This window comes from Lissotriton helveticus, chromosome 7, assembly GCF_964261635.1.
Source record: "Lissotriton helveticus chromosome 7, aLisHel1.1, whole genome shotgun sequence".
In the NCBI taxonomy this organism is placed as follows: Eukaryota; Metazoa; Chordata; class Amphibia; order Caudata; family Salamandridae; genus Lissotriton; species Lissotriton helveticus.
The window spans coordinates 1,409,778,849-1,409,802,772 of record NC_136068.1 but is presented as its reverse complement, the minus strand read 5'-3'; the positions used below and the strand labels follow the sequence as shown (position 1 = coordinate 1,409,802,772).

The following is a 23,924-nucleotide window of genomic DNA, read 5'->3' as shown; positions in this document are numbered from 1 at the left end:
AGGTCTGTGTGAGGAAAACCATGCCTGTTGACTGTTTGCTAGGGAATGACTTGGAGGACTCCCCTTGGGAAAAGGTGGAGAAAACGACTCACCTGAAGATGGTGGGTCTACCTGACTGGGCGTGCGTGACCACCCGGTCAATGGCAGCCAGTAGGGGTGATCAAGAGGTCCTGGGGCCTGAGAGAGAGGCCCAGGAACCGGCCATAGGGAGAAGGCGCAGGGTGCGTGGGAAACCGGCCCCTGAAGTTCCCACGGTCCAGGAGGAAGCAGACCTTGAGGGGGATGCCCTGGAGCCTACTGGGGAACAAATTGCCGAACTGGGGGACCTGCCTGAGCTGACCCATTGGCAGCAAGAAGGAGGCCCCTCCAGAGAGGAATTCTGCAGGGAGCAGAAAGAATGCCCTTCTCTCGTGGGTATGCGGCAGCAGGCTGCAGACCAGGCCAATGGTGTTCAGGCCAAAACACATTATGTGTACTGGGAGAATGACCTCCTGTACTCAGAGCCTAAGGCTGCTGAACCTGGGTCAGCCCGTGTGCTGGTGGTACCCCAGAAGTTCAGAGCCTTCCTACTGGGACTGGCTCATGATGTGCCTTTAGCAGGACATTTGGGGATGGACAAGACCTATGACAGGCTTGTCACCCACTTCTACTGGCCCCAAATGCACAAGAGCTCAGATGCTCATTGTAGGACCTGTCCAACTTGCCAGGCAAGTGGGAAGAGCGGAGGGAAGAACAAGGCTCCCCTCCAACCCTTCCCTGTGGTCAGTACGCCATTCCAACGAGTGGGTATTGATATTGTTGGGCCTCTGGACCCCAAGACAGCCATGGGCAACAGGTTCATCCTGGTCTTGGTGGATCATGCCACCCGGTACCCTGAAGCCATCCCTCTGAGGACAGTGACGGCCCCCGTGGTGGGGCGTGCACTAATGGGAATTTTCTCCAGAGTGGGGTTCCCTCTAGAGGTGGTGAGCGACAGGGGGACCAACTTTATATCCAAGTATATGAAGTCCCTTTGGCAAGAGTGTGGGGTAACCTACAAGTTCACCACACCTTACCATCCCCAAGGAAATGGGTTGGTTGAAAGATTCAACCGAACCCTGAAGGGCATGATCATGGGCCTGGAAGGTCCAATGAGGCGTAAGTGGGACGTCCTCTTACCATGCCTGCTCTTTGCCTACCGCGAGGTGCCACAGAAGTCTCTAGGGTTCAGCCCCTTTGAGCTGCTGTATGGTCACCCCGTGAGAGGACCACTGAGTTTGGTAAAAGAAGGCTGGGAGCAATCTCCCAGGAAACCTCCCCAGAATGTATATAGCTACATGCTGGCCTTCAGAAACCAAACCAGGCGCTTCAGACAACTTGCTGAGGCAAATCTGGAAGCCAGCCAGGAGGAGATGAAGCGGTGGTACGACCAGAATGCCACTCTGGTAGAGCTTCAGCCTGGACAAGAGGTGTATGTCTTGGCCCCAGTGGAACCCTGTGCACTTCAGGATAAGTGGACAGGCCCATTTGAGGTTGTGGAGCGCAAGAGCTCAGTGACATACTTGGTGGACATGAAGACGCCCAGGAATCCTTTAAGGGTCTTACATGTCAACCGCCTCAAGCCCCACTTGAAAAGGTCCGAAGTGGGCATGCTGTTGGCCACTGATGATGGAATGGAAGAGGAGTCTGAGCCTCTTCCTGACCTCTTAGTGGCCTGTGAGAAGGATGGGTCAGTGGATGGAGTTCACCTCTCACCCACCCTGACCCCTGAGCAACAGGAAGACTGCCGCCAGTTGCTGGGGCAGTTTCCAGACCTGTTCTCCCTGGTTCCTAGTGTCACAGATTGGTGCGTCCATGATGTGGACACAGGAGACAGCTTACCTGTGAAGCATAAGGCCTACAGGGTAACTGACAGGGTCCGGGCCTGCATCAAGGAGGAGGTCTCCAAGATGCTTGCTCTTAGGGTGGTTGAGTCTTCCAGCAGTCCTTGGTCCAGCCCCGTGGTCTTGGTCCCAAAGGCTGCTGCGCCGGGAGCCACACCTGAACTCCGGTTCTGTGTGGACTACAGAGGACTCAATTCAGTCACCAAGACTGACGCGCACCCTATCCCCAGAGCTGATGAGCTCATTGATCGGCTAGGGGCTGCCCGGTTCCTCAGCACGTTTGATTTAACGTCTGGGTACTGGCAGATCGCCTTAACCGATGGGGCAAAGGAGAGGTCAGCATTCTCCACACCAGATGGGCATTTCCAGTTCCGGGTTATGCCATTTGGGATGAAGAATGCCCCTGCCACCTTTCAGAGGTTGGTCAACCAGGTGTTGGTTGGGCTGGATGAGTTCAGTGCCGCCTACCTGGATGACATCGCAGTGTTCAGTGGCACCTGGCCAGAACACCTGCGACACCTCTGGGAAGTGTTGATGGCGCTGCGCAAGGCAGGCCTCACAATCAAGGCAAGCAAGTGCCAGATTGGGCAGGGTTCAGTGGTGTACTTGGGACACCAAGTGGGGAGTGGCAAGGTGGCACCCTTGCAACCCAAAATTGAGACCATCCTGGCTTGGGAACCCCCCAAGACCCAGACTGCAGTGAGAGCCTTCCTGGGGCTCACTGGGTATTACAGGAGGTTTGTCAAGGGCTATGGCACTATTGTGACCCCCTTGACAGAACTGACTTCTAAGAAGCAGCCCAGGAATGTGATTTGGACTGACACCTGTCAGAAGGCTTTTGACACCCTGAAGGCTGCCATGTGCACGGCGCCCGTGCTCCTGGCTCCTGATTTCTCCAAGGAATTCATAGTGCAAACAGACGCTTCAGAGCATGGTGTAGGGGCTGTCCTCTCACAGATGACTGAGGAGGGCTGGGACCAACCCGTAGCCTTCATCAGTAGGAGGTTACTTCCACGGGAAAGTAGGTGGAGTGCAATAGAGCGAGAAGCATTTGCTGTGGTCTGGGCGCTGAAGAAGCTAAGACCCTACTTGTTTGGGTCTCACTTCCGGGTTCAGACGGACCACAGGCCCCTCAGATGGTTGATGCAAATGAGGGGTGAGAACCCAAAACTGTTGAGGTGGTCCATCTCCCTACAGGGTATGGACTTCACGGTGGAACACCGCCCTGGCACAGATCACGCCAACGCTGATGGTCTGTCCAGATTTTTCCGCCTTAGTGATGAGGAACTCCCTGGGGAAGGGTAGTTCTCCCCACATTTCAGCTGGAGGGGACACGTGTTAGACCTGGCACCTTGGCGTGGGTTTCCCTTCCACTTTTTGCTGTTGTGCCTCAAATGTTTTGCTGGTGTCTGCTACTCAGGGCACTGCGCCACGGCCAACCCGTGCCGCAGTGCAAGTGCTCCCTACTGTAAAGTGTACATATGATTGATGTCCATGATTGGTTCATTGGATTTACTGTTAGTCCCTAGTAAAGTGCACCAGGAGTGCCAGGGCTTGTGAATGCCAACACTGCTAGTGGGCCTGCAGCGCTGGTTGCGCCACCCACAGAAGCAGCCTTAAAATGTGTCTAGGGTCTGCCATTGCAGAACCTGCGTGCAGTCTGGTACTGTCACCCTGGCTGGGCAAGTGCACACACTTGCCAGCCCCTAAACCTTCCCTTAACCTTCATATTAGTCACCCCTATGGTAGGCCAGAGGGCAGGGTGCATTGTAAGTGTAAGGTAGAACATGCCCTGATGTGTGTGGCATGTTCTAATAGTGAATTACTGCCAAAGTCGTTTTTCACTATTGTAAGGCTACCTGTTCCCTTCTAGGCCAGATGGGCTGCTGGAATTATTACACTCTATAATCCCAGCAGGCTCAGGGAACATGGTAGAAATTCATGTTTAGTATGCCTGAACTCAGAATAATAAAATACTTCTTTTAGTAAAGTTTATTTTAATATCCTGTGTTTGCAAATGCTACTTTTAGAAAGTTAGCATTTGCTTGCCTAACCATTTCAGCCCGCCTCTGCTTGGATGTGGATCTGACTGTCTGGTGTGTGTGAGTGACAGGGCTGGGAGTTGACAGGTAGTGATTAGCAGGAGGACCCCTTAATGGGTGGTGGGAGTTTCCCCTGAATGATGCATCAGGCTGTGCCCCTGCCACCACAATGCTGGCTCCGCCCTCCTGGGGAGCGACTGATGACTCAGCCTGCACCTGGCCCAGGAAGGACCGAAGCTTGTCAACAAAGTACTCAGGCCACTCCTGCCCTCTCAATGCCGGCTCCGCCCCCCTGGGGAGCGGCTGATGTGCCTGCCCTCACACTGAATGCAGAAGTCATAAGTACCCACAACAAGTACTCAGAGACTGGAGCAGTTATGCAGAGGCCCCCCTGGCTTGCTAGAACAAAAGAAACTGGGTATAAAAGTAGGAGCCCTGCTCCTTGTAAATTAGATCCAGTTTGCGCAAAGAAGAAGCTCTGCCTGAAGAGAAGGACCCTGGAAGCTGCATGGAGAAGTACTGCCTCTGACCCCAAGAGACTGGCCTGTGGTGGGTGCCTTGCTGCTGAAGGAGAGCAGGAGAAGAAAGACTGAAAGACTTTGCTTTTATTCAACTTGTGCCAAACTCTGCTAAAGATCTCCAAGGGCTTGCCTGTGAACTTGCCCCCTGACCAGCGCCCCGGGAACAGTGGGCGCTACCCTGGAAGAGAAAGCTGCTGTGTGTCGTGCATCTGCCTGCACCACTACTGAGGAGAAGCGGAGAGCGCCGTGAGAGAATCACTGTGCCCTCTGAGAGGCCCTTGGCACCCCCGTCCCGCCGAGCATCGCAACTGCTATCTGGCAGGCCCCAGCTGACATCGCCAGGACCAGCCTCGCTGGCCCAAGCACCGTACCTGTCGCCTGCCTAACTGCGGTCTGCACCGCAAGAACGGACCCTGCCTTGTGCCTGCCTGCTTCACAGGAGAAGGAGTTGCCCTGAAGCCCCAGCCGCCGCCGTTTGCAAGCTGCAGCGGCGTGGGGAGAGAAGGACTACCCGCTGTGCGCTCAGAGGCTGTGTTCGCGCCTCACACTGCTGCCCGGGGCCCTGCCCCCTCTTGCCAGGCCGGGAGCACCTCGCCGGAAGATCTGACCCCCACCGCAACGCCGCCCTCCTGAGCCGAGCCGCCGCTCGGATCGCCAGAGGAAGACACCGCGACGTGGGACCTGAGATCAACCCCGGCATCGTCCGCCCCGGACCCCCGCCTTCAAGGACTACAAGGTACTGTGTTTGCTGAGGTGCGCCGCGCTCTGGACACGGAGTCCGTGAGGCGCGCACCCCTCGTCCCCTGCTGGCCCCCGCTCTGTGCGCTCTGAACTGCGAGACTTCGGGAAGCCGTCCCGCAGCCCAGTTCGAGACGCACTGCCAGCGGAACGCCTCTCAGCCTGCGAGGTGCCCTAACGCCCCCCAAGGGGAGCCGGTACTCTGCTAACCTTGCCCCATCCTTGAAGGGCCCCTTCCCCGAGATTGCCGCACTTTCCGCTCTTTGGCTGCCAAAACCCTGTGCGCTTGTGACGGTGACTGGGAGGCCGGTACGCCTCCTCTCGGCCATCGGAGTGAACGCCGCGCACCCCTGCTCACGCGGAAGGCGTGAGGGTTGATAGGGACTTGCAGCAAAAGCCGGATAAAGCGCCCAGAAGCTCTAGGGAGCGCTGTACTTTCCTGGAACGGGGTAGGAGACCCCAAAGATCGCATTCAGGAACTGTGGCACCCTTTTTGAGGGGTAAAGACTATTTGTTTTTATTACAAGCTAAATAAGAACTGTGACATTATTGAAAGTAACTGGAACCTTGCCTTTCCAAAGCAACCAAGACTGTATTTACAAGCCTGCTTGAGATTTATATAAAGATATATATTTTTACAAATACAGTTTGGTGTCATTGTGTGGTGGGTTGGTGGTGATGGTATAATATTGCAAATGTTTAACCCTACATGCCCCAGAGATTAGCCTAAGACTGCTTAAGCCACACTACCTAGAGGGTAAGCAGAGGTTGTCTTGAAGGTAACCCTCAGCCCTGACGAGGAAGAGAGAGGCCCTGCTTGTCGCCAGTGCTGCACTGCGCCAACCAGAGACTCCCCCTTCCTACAGCAACTAACTATATATGGAATTTCAATGGTTTTGTGTGAGTAATTCCTAACTATATATGGTCTATAACCTATGGTTTTTTCAGTGAATTTTCAAGGTTTTGTAAATGCTAATTCCTAACTATATATGGTCTATAACCTATGGTTTTTTCAGTGAATATATATATATATATATCTGACATCCTTTTCGTGCTTTTCCCTTAACATTTTGACTCCAGACCTCCTGTTTGCTAACCTCTTTTTCGAGGGATTTTGTTCAGGACTCTGCTCAATTTACCACTGCTATCCAGTACTAAAGTGCTTGTGCTCTCTCCTTAAAGCAGGTAGAATTGGCTTATACCCACTTGGAATATTTAATTTATTTCTAAGTCCCTAGTGAAATGGGCCTACTTGTGCCCAGGGATTGTAAAGTACATGCTACTAGTGGACCTGCATAACTTATTGTGTCAAGCACTTCAAACATGTCTCAGGTCTGCCATTGCAGCCTGTGTGTGCAGTTTAATCCTGACATTTGACCTGACAAAACAAACCTTTGGACATGCCAAACCTTCCTTTTTAATACATATAAGTCACCCCTAAGGTAGACCCAGGACAGCCCAGAGGGCAGGGCACACCCTATTTAAATAGTAGGACATGTACTTTTTGAGTGTTACATGTCCTGTTAGTGAAAAACTCTTACGTTATTTTTTTACTACTGCAAGGCGTACCTCTACCATATGATAACATTGGAGTTACCATATTTTATTTAATAAGCTGTCATTTCCAAATAGGAGCAGGCAACCATTTCATGTTTGGTGCCTTTGGAATTGTAATGAACAATCCTAGTTTATGGTACGTTGGATTTTCAATTACAGTTTTGAAAATGCCACTTTTAGAAAGTTGGCGTTGTCCTGCCTTAGCCATTTGGTGCCTACAGCCTGTTTCTGGTCACATAGCCAGGTGTAGGTGACATCTGCGCTTTGAGTATTCCTCCTAGAAAGCCACACACAATAGGAAGATTAGGTGTGCATGGATAGGCCACCACTGGCAGGATCAGTGGGAGAAGCTGGGCCCAGCCCCACTTACACTTGAATAGGCTGCATATTGCCTCCACACAAATAGCTAATTACACCCTGTAGTTAGTCAGGAAGGCAGGGCTCACGTGCACTTCAAAGGCATGTCTCTAGAAGCTTCTCCCCACTTCAAAGGCACAACTGGGTATAAATAATGGATCTCACACATCAACTCTTTAGTAAGGGTGGGCATAGTAGGCGTAGTGGGGCTACGCGAAGTGGGTGAGAAACTACACCCACCCACGCACTTCATATAGCCCCACTATGCGCCGCCTGCCCCCCTCCCCAACATACCTAATTTGGGTTACATAGTCTTAGAAAAGTAAATAAAGAGCACTTACCATGTCCGCCGCATCCCGGGGCTCCCTCTTCTAATCGCGCCGCCGTCTTGGATACCAATGCGCATGCGCGACCAAGACGGCGGCGCGATTAGAAGAGGGAGCCCCGGGACGCGGCGGACAAGGTAAGTGCTTTTTATTTACTTTTCTAAAACTATGTAACCCAAATTAGGTATGTAGGGAAGGACGGGAGGGAGGCGGGTGGCGGGCAACTTCGCTACACCCACGGAGTGGGCGTAGTGTTGCCTGCTACGCCTACTTTGCAAAGGGCGAAGTAGGCAACACTACGCCCACTCCGTGGGCGTTGCGAAGTACTTCGCCCAGGGTTACTCTTTAGTACACTTCTGGACCTGTGGATACTCTGCCAGGAAGAAGGACTGCTTTGCTGCTGAAAAGACTGCCACTCTGCGAGAGTGCTGCCTTGCTAGACTGCAGCCTTGCTGGATTGCTATCTTCCTGCCTTCCTGGCTGAGTTAGAGAGATTGGACCTGCACCTGAACCCAGGACTCCCAGAGTGACTCCAAGGGCTAGTCTGCTGGCTTTCTGTTCAAAGCCTCAGGGATATAACAGGCTCACAACCACCCGAACCAGTGCCCAAATCCATCTGGAGAAAGATCCTGATCCCCAAGTGATGCCTCCCAGGACCTGGACCCTTTGTGTGGCCTAAGAGAGGCTGACATGAAGTTTTTGGGCTCTGCGATGGTGAACGGACATGTTGGTTGTGAAACCTTGTCACTCGCACAGCCCTCCAACACAAAGTTCCATCAGCCTGACCCTTTGTGCCACAGCAGCAACAGCTAGCGGGGAGTGCCCTCACGAGGCACTGACTCGACCGCTAGCAAAAACTTCAGGATGTTCATGCTACAGCAGTTCCTGCCCGCGACACCTGGCCTGCTCCTCGCGATACATTGGCATTCTTCCCTGACGCTTCCCTGCTTCTCGTGGCCCATTTGAGATCAAAACGACAAAAATCAAATTAGTAAAACTGAAGCTATTTAATTTTTTCGTTGTAGGTCAGAATAGCTCCAAAAAGCAGTGTGAGGTACTGTTGCATCATTATTGAGGATACCACCAATGGGGTTTTGCGATGCGAAGTCCCGCCATTGAGGATGCAGCGCACAGCTGGCGAGACGTTGGTTCTGAGGAGCAGCGGGGTTACGATGCTGAGTCCAGCATCGTCGAGGCTGCTGTCCAAGAGAGATGCCCCTTGGCATTCATCTGTTCTGAACACTGCGGGGGTGGCACTGCTCTTTGCGATGGGTCCAATCCACACAGAAGCTGGGATGCTTCAGTTCTGCTCAGGGATGCATCGCTCATCTTAGGAGATGCATTGGTTCTGCTCGGTGATGCTCTGCTCAGCAGAGAACATGTATCGGTTCCACTGGCAAGCACCTTAGGCCCACTTCCAAGAGTTCATGACTGGGGTGGCACCACTTGGCTGGGTAGACTCACAAATGGTAGAGTCCAGGTGCTGTCACAAGGTTGTTGGAAGCATGTTATTACCCTGAGGCTTCAGATCAGGAGGCCAGCCATTTGTCCTTGGAGTCACTCTGGGGTCTGGGTTCAAAAGATGTAGTCCAGTCCTTCCCACCCAGGCAAGAGGGCTGCAGGTATCAGGCCAGCACAGCAAAGCAGGAGTCCAGCAGAGTGGCAATCATTCAGTAGCATAGCAGTCCTTCTTCCTGGCAGAGTATCCACAGGATCAGAAGTGTACTAAAGTGGTGGTGTCTGAGGTCCTTCTTTTATGTACAGATGCCCTGCCTTCCCTGCCCTGGCTCCAGACTAACTACATGGGGGTATGCAGCCCGTTTTGTGGAGACAGGACACAACCTGTTCCACTCTGAACCCACAGACATCAGCTATGGAGTGCCCCAGGGCTCCTCCCTGAGCCCCATTCTCTTCAACATCTATTTGGTCCCGTTTGCAGCCATCGTCAGGAAACACAGACTCAATATTGTCTCCTACACCGACGACACCCAGCTGATTCTCTCCCTCACCAACAAACCCACAGTTGCTAAGAACAACTTCTATGACTGTTTGAAGGCTGTCGCTAACTGCATGAAGATCAGCTGCCTCAAGCTCAACTGGGAGAAGACTGAAGTCCTCATCCTGGGCTCCAGCCCCTCTGCCTAGTATGTCTCCTGGGGACCCACAGCACTTGGAACGCCCCCACACCCACAGACCATGCACTAAACCTCTGCATTATCCTGTACTCCTTTTTCACCATGAAAGCACCAGACCAACGCCGTCTCATCATCCTACTTCCACACGCTAAGCCTGCACTGAAAGATCTTCAAGTAGATCCCCACTGAGCCCAGAAAAACGTTCACCCACGCATCATCAGCAGCATAGACCTCTGCTCTGCCCAACTGCCCCTGGCCACAGTCCCACTTATCGGCAAGACCATAGCCGGAGGAAGATCCTTCTCCTACCTCGCAGCAAAGACCTGGAACACCCTGCTTCTCCAGCTCAGGCAATTTCCCTCACTGTCTCAATTTAGGAAGGACCTCAAGACCTGGCTCTTCAAATGAAGCACGGTGCCTTCGACGGATCAGCAGTCCCCTCCTGCCCCCTAGTGCCTTGAGACCTTTACAGGTGAGTAGTCGCACTTTACAAGACACCTGATTAATTGATTGATTCAGGTGCAAGTGAGGCTGGGCGCAGCTCTTCTCTACCATCCTGCCAATGATGGCCTATTCAATTACACCTAAGCTTCCATTGTACCTGGCTGTCTTGGAGGAATACACAAATTCCAATTGCCAACTACACTTAGTCATGTGACCAGAAACAGGCTGTAGGCACCACATGTCTAAGGCAAGAAAATGCCTACTTTCTAAAAGTGGCATTTTCAGAATGGAATGTAAAATCTGACTTCACCATGAGTTAGTATTTTACATTAACTGTCCTGAGACGCCAACCTTGAACAAGTTATATTTTCTCATTTGGAAATGACACTTAAAAAACTCAAAAATGTGACCCCAATGTTGTCCATTGGGACATCTAGGCCTTGCAGTAGTGAAAAACAAATTTAAGAGTGTTCCCTACCAGGACAAGTAAAACTTAAAAGTACATGTCCAACTTTTTAAATACACTACACCCTGCCCTCAGGGCTGCTCGGAATGACCTCTATGTATTAAAAAGGAAGGTTTGCACAGGCAAAAGTTTTTTTTGCCAGGTTAAAATGGCAGTTTAAAACTGCACATGCAGGCTCTGCAATGACATGTCTGAGACATGTTTTTTTTAAAAAATTTTAAATCTCTTTATTAGCATCAGATCGGTCCGTGCAAGCATACAATCACATAGTAAACTGATTACAGTGAAAACTTAAGTGGTCATTATACAAAATAAGTAAGTGGAGGACGAGACCAATAATATTATAAGCATTGCAAAACATTCTAGAACTCTTATTTTCCTTTTTCCAGATCGTAATGAAAATCGCACGCGTGGAAAGTCAATGCAAAGAGATATAACCTTTTTCAAACATAACGAAAATGAATAAGCCTTCGTGACAGAGAGAGCGACAAGCAACACATCAATTACGAGCAAGGTGGTAGCAGCACTGGCATAGGCAGACGAGGGTTGATGGAACGACAAATGAAAAGACTAGGGTAATGCAATATTTTCAATCGGGGCAAAGTAGGCAAGGTAACAGAGGAGAAAAACATCCCGTTTCCAACCAGCATACATCCTGGAATCAGCAGCTCACGTCTACCCCTTTCCAATAGTGTGTTCACGCTAAGCCCTCCAGAACGCAATAGGCAGCGCTCGACTGTCCTACTAGAAATATCTAGCCCACCCCTTCTGGGACAATAGAGCTAGCAGCTTGGGAGTGTGTAGCCCGCGTTATCTTCTAACATACTGTCGATATGGGCCCCATATGTCGACTGGGCGCGAAGCTGTTGGAACCTGCGTGGAGTATTCCACACTATTGGTATTGCATTGGGCAAGGCTGCGCAACCATGTCTTGGAATCGGGAATTCGTCTGGATCCCCAGAGTAAAGCAATTTCCCGTTTTGCGAGCAAGAAACCTATGGCAGCAAGTTTCCGCGTGGCACGGGGGAACTCAGCGACATACCCAAGCAGCGCAATCTCTGGTCTGGGCTGCAGCTCGCACTCTAAAATGTCGCCCAAGATGCGGTGTACCTGTAGCCAGTAGTTGTGTAGTTTTGGACAAGTCCATGTGAGATGTGCAAAATCAGCATGTGGGGCTTTGCATTTAGGGCAGTAATGAGGTCTGGCTGGGTCGATTTTGTGGGCCAGCGCCGGCGTGAAGTATAGGCACCTCAAAAATTTAAAATGTATTAGCTTATGCCTACTGTTGACGGATACATCCTTAGTGGCGCGGCAACAGGCTGTCCATTGGACGTCCGTGATAGTACCACCCAGATCAGTTTCCCATGCCGCACGGACCCTCGCGTCCGAAGCAGGAAGGGCCGCTACACAGAGTCCGTACAACCTGGAAACCATATGCGCTCCCGTTTGTGACTGGAGTAGGAAAGTTAGTGCAGCCATGTCATCTGACGGCAGTGGGAACGAGGAAAACTGTGCTCTAAGCATGGATCGCACTCTGGTCAGGACAAATGAATCCATAAACGTCCGGTCCGTGAATCGCGGATCCTCGGACACCGAAAAAACATGTCCGTCTGGGAATAGGTCTCCTATTGTGGTGAGCTGGTATTTGGACAACGTTTTGCGGACCACTGTCTCCGCGGTGATGGGGAGCCAGTGTGGGTTCGGTAGTGGAAGAGCCAGAGAGTACAACACGTCCAACTGGAGCAGTCTACGTAATTGCATCCAAGCCCACGATGTAGTGGACACAGTTTGTATGTCTAGCGGGTCTCGGGGTAAGCCTTTGGGCAATATTGAATTGAGGGCAAGCGGTAGTACCAAGTCCGCTTCAGGCCTCAGATATGGGATCCGAGCATCCGGATGGAACCAAGGATGTGCATAGGCGCATTGCGCGACTAGGTAGTAAAGATAAAAGTCCGGCACTCTAAAGCCACCTCTTTCATAAGGCAGTGTCAGGATTCGCCACGAGACTCGCGGGTTCTTGTCCCCCCACACCAACCGCAGCAACAGAGAGCGTAGTTGGGTGAAGAAGATTTTAGTGAGTGGGATCGGTATGTTATTAAATAAATATAGAAAACGGGGAAGTACAATCAGTTTGATTATGGCGATACGGCCAGCCATCGAGAGAGGGAGGCGAATCCAACGCGCTATATTATCCTCCAGAAAGTCCAACGCCTGGCCGTAATTTAGACGAATCATGGATACCGTGTCCAGATGAATTTGGATACCCAGATATTTCACCGAGTCAGCATTCCACTCAAGCGGGAACGGACGTTCCCAGCGGTCTGTGGATGGGGTGAGTGGAAAGATGTCGGATTTGTGCCAATTAATACGAAGGCCGGAGTACTCCCCAAAGCGTGTCACCTCCAGCAGCAAGGGCGTCAGATTTGTCTCCGGAGACCTGACATATAGAATGGTATCATCTGCGTAGAGGGAGATGAGTAACGGACCCGTCCGAAACTGGAGCCCGCGGTGTAGGTGGCGCTCCTGAAAGTGTCGTACCAAAGGGTCCATGGCCAGAATATATAGTAGGGGGGACAGGGGGCATCCCTGTCTGGTTCCCCGGGAAAGAGGGAAGCTATCAGAGAGCGTGCCATTAAGGCGCAGCCGTGCCCTAGGGGCGGTATAAAGCAGCTCGACCGTGGAGACAAACAGTGATGGCATGCCCATCCGGTTCATGACTGACAGAAAAAACGGCCACTCCAGGGAGTCAAATGCCTTCTCGGCATCCAAGAACACCGCAGCCGCCGGTGTACGTGGGTCTATTCTGTGGAGCACAGAAAACAACGTCCGTAGGTTAAAGGAGGTGGACCTATGGGGGACGAATCCGGACTGGGCCGGCGAAATGATAGATTCCATAAGTAAAGACAGTCGAGTTGCGAGGACTTTTGCCAAAATCTTGTAGTCAAGGTTGAGTAGGGAAAGGGGTCTGTACGATCCACATCTCGTGGGGTCCCGACCCGGTTTAGGAAGTAAAATGATGACTGCCTCTCGCAGCGTGGGTGGCAAAACCCCGGTTTCAAGCGCCTCCGCATACACCTCAATCAGGCGCGGTACCAGTTCCTCTTTGTATTCTTTATAAAAGTCGGCCGAAAAGCCATCTAGACCCGGCGCCGAGGAGCCCTTCAATGCATCTATGGCTTCCACAACGCAGTCTGGATCGATAGGCATCGCCAGAAAATCCTGCATATACTTTTCCAGGAATACCAGAGAGATCTCGTTGATATAGGGGCCTGGGTCGCGACAGTCTTCCGTCAGAGTGGAGGTGTACAATTTTTTGTAGTAGGATAGGAAGGCATCGCAAATGGCAGGGGTGGTCCGGTGACGAACGCCCAGTTCATCCACCATGTCAGAGATGTATGAAGCCTGGCGGGGAGGATGGAGCAATTGAGCCAAGAGCTTGCCAGGCCTGTCACCCTCTCCGTATTGTCTAGCTGAGTGTTGTGCGCAGAGATATGTCAGTTCCCTGTCTGCAGTGTCTCTGAACTCTTGCAGCAGCTCTAGCCTTTTCGCCTCTACCCTACCGTCTGCGTCTGTGAGCGCGCCCATGTCCAGTGTGTCAATTTCAGTCTCGATACGTGTCAGGGAGGCACGGATCTCGCGCAAAGCCCCTATGTGTTTATTGATGCAAACCCCTCTAATAGTGGCCTTGAATCCCTCCCACAATGTAGCCCAAGTGTCCACTGTGCCCTCGTTGAGCTCAAAATACTCCTCTATTGCCGTACGAATGTCTTCCTTGAAGACCGGGTCAGATAACGCCTTGCCATGGAAGCGCCATTGTTTCTCATATCCTCCCAGCCTGGGAATCAGTAGGGTTGGCACAATGGGAGAGTGATCAGACAGCGTGCGTGGGAGTGTCGAATGATCTCTTACCCAGCCGGCCACCCCTGGGGAAAGGAGCCAATAGTCGATTCTGGTACTAGTGTTGTGATATTCAGAGTGATGGGTATAGGCGGGTGTGTTAGAGTGTAAACGGGCCTCAATGTCAATTAGTGGGTAGTGCGTGCACATATCTGTCAGTACAGCGTGTGAACGGGGTTTACAATCTGGGGAAGAGGAAGTGCTGTCTCTGGTAGAGTTCATCAACAGGTTAAAGTCGCCCCCCATCACCAACATATCAGTGTCCAATCGTAGCAGGGCATCCTGGAGACTCTGGAAGAAGGCAGGGGAATCTGAATTGGGACCGTATACTCCAACAAAGGTGATCTTGAAGCCAAGAAGTATCCCCGTAACTATAACATACCTGCCATCATCATCAAATATACTGTCTGAGTGCACAAATGGGACGCGCCTATGTATCATTATCGCCACCCCCCTCGCATATCTGCTATAGCTAGAGAAGAACCTGTGCATGCCCCAGCCTTTTGCAAAGGAGGAAGAGTCAGATCTCACCAGGTGTGTCTCTTGTAGAAACAATACATCTACCCCATGTCGCGCTGCGTAGTTTAGAACCTTTCGTCTTTTTCTCGTGTCATTTAAACCTCGGACATTCCAAGACATGAGGGTAAGTCTGGAAGGACCAGATTGCTGCCCTACCTTAGCCATTCAAATCCGAAGGAATCACAATAAAACATGTGTGTGCATAACCGCCGCCTCCCTCCCACAAAACAGGCATCACTCATGGAGAAAAACAGTGCATTGTCACAAACATTAGAACCAAAGCATAAAACAACCCTCCCCAACCTCCCACCACCAAGCCACTCCTTAAGCCCTAGGAGGCTTTTCCCACCCCTAATAAGAAAACCAGTATCAACAGACAAAAACAGTTGACTAGTAATGTACCTGAAAAATAAAGGCAAAGTAAGAGAAAAGTACAGTACGGCTCGTGCCATGGGGGTTGGCAACGCTCCGCCATGCGAGAACCGCAAACGGGGCAACATTCAATTCTCAACAAGTATGGAAAACACTGCAAAAATTAACAACATCATTAGATGCGTAATACTGAAGTAAACGGCCTGTCATGGAAAAGATGGTGCGGAAACAAGTCAACCCTGTCCGCTTTCAGCAAAAAGGTCCGCACTAGCCTGCGAGTCTGTGTGTGGCGGAGATTTTTGTGCATCGCCTGAGTTTCGAGGCGACCCCCTGTTTTTGTAGGCTTGACAAAATTCCTGTGCCTCTGCGGGGGAGTCAAAAATGCGAAACCTGCCATCCACGTCCACTCTGAGTCTGGCAGGGTACAGCATTCCGTAGCGTAACCCCAGTTTGCGCAAAGCAGTCTTGACACCAGTGTACTTACGGCGCGCATCTTGGACCATGATTGTGAAGTCTGGGTAGAAAGAAAGCACTCCACCCTGCCACCTAACCTCGCCCGCCTCTCTGGCAGCCTTCAGCGCCGCGTCCCTGTCTCTGAAGTTCATGATTCTGGCTATAATGGGTCGGGGCGGCAGTCCTGGATTAGGCCGGGGTCCAAGCGATCTATGTGCGCGTTCCACTATGAAGCCAGCTGTGAACGTGTCTCGACCAAATAGTTAGATTAGGAGATTTTCCACAAAAGTATCAAAGCGTCCGGTTGCCGTCGTCTCCGCCACACCAATTATGCGAATATTATTGCGCCTACTGCGCGCTTCTAAATCTTCGTTCTTAATTGCGACGTCTTTAAGGATCTTTTCCACGCGTTCCAATCTTTTCAGCGTCGACGCAGCTCCATCTTCGATGTCGGAAACTCTGGATTCTGCCAAATCCAGGCGCCTATCGTGCAATTGAATCGTCGCGCCCATGTCCGCCATTTTCTTTTCGAGGGTGTCGAAGCGAGAGTCCAAGGCCTTGAATCCAGCACGCATCTCACCCATCATCTCAGCGACCATACCAGCGGTGTCTTTCGCCGCCGCCTGGCCCCCGGTGTCCGCATCAGTTGTAGGTGAAGCCGCAACCGTACGGAGGGACGCCGTACCGAAGGTAAGCCTCCTCTGGGTAGCATCTTTCTTTACCATGTTGGAAATGGTGGCGGGCAATTCACCAGCGCCGCAGGACCTAGCAACAACTGCGACCAGCCAGAGTGTCGAGCACAGTCACAGGGCACCCCGCCAGCAAGGTGTTTAGGCCGGGACCAATGGATCAGGGGTCTCCGATACCTCCTCGCATTAGGGCTGTTCCGCACCGCAGGGGCCTCAGAGACGCCAAGGCCGAGTCACGCAGTTCCAGGGGGTTCCTGCGTCGGGGTGTTCACCCTGTCTGGAGCAAAGCGTTAGAGGCCCTGCGCAGTAAGTAGGGCCAGTAGATGGCCGTGACGATCACTCAGCAGCAGCCGGCAGGACCAGGACTCCGCCGAGACCGGTAGCAAATGGCAGCGTAGTCGGGGGACCAGGTACTCAGGTCAACGAGGCACCATCAGCAAAATTGGGCAAAGTCACACAGGTCATGTAGCCATCGCCGGACTTGCAAATGTTCATAGGCGTGTGACAATTGTGGCTAGTTGCAGCAGCATGCGAGCAGGAGAGTGCGTAGTTCCTGGGCCCGCTGGGGGACAGACGTGGGTCTGGGGCGCGCGTTAGCGGTGAGGGCAAAGGTGACGTGCCCCCACCGAGTGCAGCGATGTGTAGCCGCCCGAAGAACGCCTCAGAGCCCACCGGTCGCACCCCCCGTCACCCACCACTCAACCCCGGAGCCCGCCGCCCGCTCCCCCTGCCCGCCGCCGCATGTCCCAGGCAGTCTCCAAAATCGAGGCCCCGGCTCCCAAAGCCGGACCAGGCCGCAAGGGCCGGTCGCGTACCGAGGGACCGCCCCTCCACCAGCGGAGACCACCGGGGCCAAGCAGCGGGCCCGGGAGAGCCCAACAGCGACCCCAAGGCCAAGGGGGACAACGAAGAGGCCACCAAAAAGACTCACCAGGCGCTCCGGCGCTGCGGAGTAACGTCCAGCGAGGCACAGCCGGCCTCACCACCCCTCCGCTGTTCCGACCGTTCTCGCCGTCCCCCGGCCTCCAAACTTGGCCAGCTGCATCAGGTGGTGTTAGGGGTCGGTGTCAGGCATTTCCCGACCCCAGCGCAGTGCCGGATCTCCTGCGAATGGCCCCGTTCCACTCCCGCTCGGCGGAGCTCTACAATCAGGCGGCCATTTCGTTCGCCTGCGTAGCCACGCCCCCCCATGTCTGAGACATGTTTAATGGGCTACTTAAGTGAGTGGCACAATAAGTGCATGTAATTTACTAGCCCTGGGCACATGTAGTGCTACTTTGCTAGGGTCTTAAACATAATTTAAATATGCCAATTGGGTATAACCCAATTCTACCATGTTTTAAAGAGAGCGCTCAAGCATTTTTGCACTGGTTAGCAATGGTATAGTCCACAGAGTTCTAAAGCCAAAACAAAACAAATTTAGCAAAAGATTGAGGAGGGAAGGCAACAATTTTGGGGCTGACCCTGCAGAGAAGGCAGTTTCCAACACAGCTTGTGACCTCACATGTTACACCACTTATGACATGTTCTGTGACATCATTGATTACATTACTGATGACATCATTGACGACAATACAGTGCATGGTGGGGCGTGAATTTCAAAACTTCATGTTTAAAGTGACATTTTCACCTAATTATAACGTCACTTTAACCTTTATTTATCCAGCCTCTGTGTGTGTATATACAGCACAGCTAGGGTAAGAGTCATTGGGCTGGTAACACGTGAGCATATGTGCACATGTGTTCATATGTATGCAGGCTGGGCCTGTGGGATTATTGCTGTGTGCAGCCTGGTAATTGTGCACAGGTCGCCTGGTGTATAAGGGACTCTGCAAGGGTAGGCGCTGACCTGGATTGTAGTATTAGCATTCATAGATAGGTCAGTGGGGATTGCTGGAGAATCTGTAGTTCCTCACTATATTATACACATAGGTAAAATCTGCCTTAAAATGCAGTTTTCTCCACGTAGGTCTGCACAGTCCAGTGAGGTGTTGAATTGAATAACAAATATGTACATCTTATGGGTTGTCAAGAATTGTTACATTTCTCTGGCTCAGTTTATAATCAGATTATTGGCCCCTTGAAACCCCCTCCTTGGCTAGGTAATGACTCTGCTCTCCAGCAGAGAGATCAAAGGATTCCCCACACAAAGAGAGCAATTATCAATGATTGACTACAGTTCCTGAGAAGGAAGAGGTGGGGAGGAAAATCTGCATCTGATAATTAGCTTTCAGGTTGCACCTGGGTTATGACAGCCAGGGGCTCATTGAACAAAGGAGGAAGCCCAGACATTTGGAGCCAATACAGGATGGGCTCCCCTTTGAAGGTATCTGCTAATGATGTCAGGTAAAGGGTGGAGCTATGACTCTCAGAGGAACTATTCACAGAGAAAACTTTATAATGCCATATTGGATTGTCAAAGAATGCTGTGCAGGAGGGTAGAAACAGGAGTGGAGGGTGATATGCCAGAGGTGCCTGACATCCTTAACTTTCCATCCACACTTATAAACCCCTGCACAAGGGAGAGTCAGTGAGCAAGAGCCTTGACGTGGAGAGCGACGACACCAGAAACATGGACCGTTGAAAGGTGAAGCCACCTGATGCCCCTGATGGTCTAAGGACTTTGCCTACAGGTGATCTCCAGGACTAGCTGGATCCCTCCAAGGCTAGTGGTGCTGGCCTCCTTATGCCTCCTGATGACCAGTTGTGGGAAGACCCAGACTCCACAGCCTCCCACACGCTTTATGAGATGGCCAGGAGGCCACGAGGCCTGTGGAGGGCAGAGGAGAGAAGGCTAGGGCAGGGTGCCAGTGAAACCAGCTCCCCACAAAGTGTGCCCCTTAAGAGACCAGGAGGCCTTCTAGAAATACTACTAGTAGGTATGGCTTGTCACCAGGAGCAAAATGAGCCAAAGATCAAAAACAGCGGCCCAACATGGTCCGAATAATGCACCTTAGAAGATTGCCCATTTTAGAATGCCTAGCAAGGAAAACGGACTGCCTAGGGCTCCAAGGTTAATCTATCACTTACTCCAGGGGTGGGCCAGTGCTCACTGGTCGGCACAAGGATTTTTGTCTTCCATGGAGAGAAGGGCATGCGTTGGGCCCCCTTCCTGAGAACAAGATCACCCTCTGGGGCTCCCATGTCCCTGAGGGTCGGCGCAGTAATCACGGGTCCCTGGACCTAGTACAGGGAGGAACTGCCCCGTACCCATGTCTTGGGGGCAAAGGGCATCTGACAGCTCGCTCCATCTCTGTACTCTATGCAGGCAGAATGGAAGAAGAGTGGCTGGCTCCCATAGTGGATGATGGAATTGTGTGGGCGTGAGGGAGCCGACCTGGGTTGTGGGGGCCTCAGGGCTTTCCCTGCGGACCTCACCATGAATAAGGTGGGACTGGGGCACCCACTATAAAAGAAATGAAGACAGAAAATATGCCGTGCTGGGCTTCTGAATGCTGCAGCACAGCTGGAAAACCGTCTCATCATAAATTTGCTGCTCCCACATGGGAGTGTCCCATAATGCCCTGTGAGGGCTTGAGGGTAGCCTGATATTTTTCTTGCGGTGCTTCAAGGAGGGGCAGTGCGCGCATTAACCTCATTATAAGTGTTTGGAAGCCTGCGAGAGGTGCAGCAGCCCCTCCACTAACCTTTGCAAAATTGCCCTAAGTTTTTGAATCAAGAAAATCATGACCCATGAGAAAAAAAAACAGGCTAGCCCGGGATGGAGGTTTGGAAGGAAGAAGCCAGGAAGAGTAAAGGCACAGATTTGGCATGTACATTTGATCTTGCCCATTACTATAGGAAGCAGGATCTTGCCCATTGTGCGACCTGCCATGGGCGGTGCCAGGGCATATGCAAAGCAATTGTAAGTGGCAGTGACTGCAGAGGTCAGTATGCTGGAGTGGTACTGGAAATTGCACTGTGGCTGTGGAATATGAATTGCTTCTGCGCATCAAAACATCTGTGGCTAAAGAGCTTGGTCCATCTCCTTCATCCAACAAGATTTAAGATTGATGAAATCAGTTTTCTAGGTAGACTCAACACGTTTGTGTGTCCGATATTTTCAAAATGAAATGGATGCTACCGGAGGCGTGCACTAGCATTATTCAGAATTCTGCTCTCCTAATCTGTTTCTTTCTCTTGTAACAGGGTTGCATTAATAATGGGAGGGACATGGCCCTGTTTTGGTTCTTAAGTTTCTTTTTTTTGCTATCTTGTGCAGCCAGGCCCCTACCAATATTGGCACTGCCTATTTCATGACTGCTTTGTAAACAGAATGATGTAAACACATGGTTTCCTCTGCAGGAGTTGAACGTGGAAGGTGCCTGAGGGTTGACGTCTGAGTGTTAGTTCTCATCCCTTATTGTGTATCATTGTCTCTCGTATTTCGCAGCTTGGCAGACCTCGAAGGATTCACGAGAGTGGCCGAGAAAGGTTTAAGTGCACGGGTGGAAGAAGGGGATTTCGCCGGCTTGGTTAACATTATGGGCCACCTGATGGCTGTCAAGGACAGGCAGAGCAGCACAGATGAGATGTTCGAGCCTTTGAAGCTGTCCATCGAGTTGTTGAAGACGTATGAACAAGAGCTGCCCGAGGAGGTCTACAAACAGCTGGAGGTTGGTGGATTTTTACCTTCATGTCTTAAACCTAAAAACTGCTCCGATCATCCAGCCCACAGTGAATATCTCCAGCTAGCACTGGGAACCTGATCTCTTATTATGCCTGATTCATAAAACGGTATCAACCTAATTGGAAACGGCTAACAGCGTACCAAACTGTGATCAGTTCTGACATAGAAAAATAAAAATCTGCTGTAAAACTAGGATCACTAAGGCGGATAAATAAGCCTTTCATGAAATGTTCATATGTCAATTACTTGGCCTACCTTAGATGGACCTGGAACCCTAACCCAGACAGATCCGGACAGGCCAAATACTCCATGGGCCCTCTCTTGTCTATCCTTGGGAGTGAGTGTGGCCCCTAGCCCCAGGAGGTTGACGTTGTTGTCCCGTTCCTGGATGTTGCGCCGGAGTGAGAAGTTGCTGCAATAGTGGAGGCAGGGAACTTGACTGGCAAAGAAGCGGGTTGAAAGAGCAGACAGGAAGAGAGCGGAAGGAGGTACCCAGGTAATTCTACATTATGCTTCGAGCGCCTCTGTGCTTGCTTCCTATAGTTATCGCACACCCCATAAGTGAGTTCTTTTTGGGTCGTGAAAGGGATGATCAAAGTTGTGGCCCACTCAGTATGCAGAAGTGAAGAAATGACTCCCAAGAAAATGGAGGGCTTATTTCCATTCCTGGGACCTCTGAGATTGCAGGCCACATGATCATCTTCTTCATGTGTTATTGTCAATGACGTCAAAGGAAGGCGCCTGCCGTGTGAACTAAAAGATTACCCCTCACAAAGAATTGAATAAACAGTGGACAAGCTGGTGTTGGGTAAAATGTGTCTCTTATAGTTAGGTCATTTGCTCTCAATCTGATTGAACAGTAATTTTTAAACTGTGAAATAAATAGATGCAGTTGCTTAACTCCTTCCCTGCGGCGGCAATTCCGCCACAGCGCTAAGGGGCAGGGGGGCCCGAGCGGCGCTCGCATGCTCGTGACGCGGTTGCGCTGTGCTCATGATGAAGCGGTTCCGTCATGGCCCCGCCCACTCAATGGAACGTCCAGGCAGGCGCAGAATTCGCGCCACGCAGGCACGCCAAGCGGGCCATGACGGAACTGCTCCGTCATGAGCACAGCTCAACCGAGGCTCATGACGGAGCGGCTCCGTCATGAGCATGGAAGGAGTTAATGTGTGAAACTAGGCAAGCCATGAGACTGCAAAAAGTTTCCACGGCCTTCAGAGACCTCGGTCTACCTACATTCCGGGTGAGATTTCAAACATCCAATATGTCATTTTACCGTATATCATTATTACTTATTATTAATAAAGCCCTTCATACTTTATTTTTTACCTTTCGTAGTGGTCTAAATCGCAAATGTTACTGTTGCTCAGCTTAATGGTAATCAATTTAACGACCTCTGATGGTTGGAAAGATAAGTTTGCTTTTCCCGGGTTTGAGTTTGTGACATTCTTATCACTGCAGGTGATAGTGGTGACCATTGACTCACTGAGCCATCTTGTCTGCTTTTGTATCCGAAACGATATTGGTTATTGTATGCACTGGATTCAATCAAAACATGAACTAAAAGTGACATTTAAAGATGATCTAAAGTTAGAAATGCAAATAATATAGTCATTTAGTCTAAATCACCTGCCCTCAAATATATACTCAAGGATTTCTCACCTGACCACATTAGGGTGACCAACTGGCATGGGTGCAAATTTAGGACAGTGAGTGCAAAAATTCAGGACAAAAATTCAGGACAGAAGGTCAGAATTCAGGACGAAAATTCGGGATAAAAGGTACGTTTTGCATACACATCAAAGTTAGTCGCACAATAGTGCATAAGTAAAAAGAGCAACCAACACAAGCACAAGTCAAAATTAGTTTATTTTAGGTTGAGAGAACCTTGCACTCACTGCATCTGTTGTGTATGTGAGTGAGAGACACAGGCGTTTGCATATTCAAAACAAGCATTGGAAATGCAATAGGTCTCGCAGCATTAGAGTTAGTGCTTTTAGAATTGTTTATGGGTTTTTTTGTAAATCTTTAGCATTTTTGTTTCCTGTAGCCAATGCTAAAGAATTAAAAAAAAAAAGCCATAAACATTTCTAAAAGCTCTAACTCAAATGCTCCGAGACCTATTGCACTGTGTGAGGGTGAGGGGTTGAGGGTGAGTGAGGGTGAGTGAGGGTGAGGGTGAGTGAGGGTGAGTGAGGGGTTGAGGGTGAGTGAGGGTGAGGGGTTGAGGGTGAGTGAGAGTGAGGGTGAGTGAGGGTGAGAGTGAGGGTGAGTGAGGGTGAGGGTGAGTGAGGGTGAGGGTGAGTGAGGGTGAGTGAGGGTGAGGGTGAGTGAGGGTGAGGGTGAGTGAGGGTGAGGGTGGGTGAGGGTGAGTGAGGGTGAGGTATTGAGGGTGAGTGAGGGTAGAGGGTGAGTGAGGGTGAGTGAGGGTGAGGGTGAGTGAGGGTGAGGGTGGGTGAGGGTGAGTGAGGGATTGAGGGTGAGTGAGGGTGAGGGTGAGTGAGGGTGAGGGTGAGTGAGGGTGAGGGTGAGTGAGGGTGAGGGTGGGTGAGGGTGAGTGAGGGTGAGGGTGAGTGAGGGTGAGGTATTGAGGGTGAGGGTGAGTGAGGGTGAGTGAGGGTGAGGGTGAGTGAGGGTGAGGGTGGGTGAGGGTGAGTGAGGGTGAGGTATTGAGGGTGAGTGAGGGTAGAGGGTGAGTGAGGGTGAGTGAGGGTGAGGGTGAGTGAGGGTGAGGGTGAGTGAGGGTGAGGGTGGGTGAGGGTGAGTGAGGGATTGAGGGTGAGTGAGGGTAGAGGGTGAGAGAGGGTGAGGGTGAGTGAGCTATTGAGGGTGAGTGAGGGTAGAGGGTGAGAGAGGGTGAGGGTGAGTGAGTGTGAGGTGATCTTCTAGGTATGTATGTGCAAAGACTCAAAGACC

General features: G+C 51.3%; 1 protein-coding gene across 1 annotated transcript in view; it reads left to right on the top strand.

Annotated features, from left to right (window-relative positions):
- Positions 1 to 23,924, top strand: part of DNAH9 (dynein axonemal heavy chain 9) — a 1,695,107-nt gene that overhangs the window by 416,173 nt on the left and 1,255,010 nt on the right. The window contains exon 18 of the mRNA XM_078654721.1: positions 20,772 to 20,994. Within this exon, the coding sequence (XP_078510847.1) occupies positions 20,772 to 20,994 (223 nt within the window). The remainder of the gene's footprint in view (positions 1 to 20,771; positions 20,995 to 23,924) is intronic.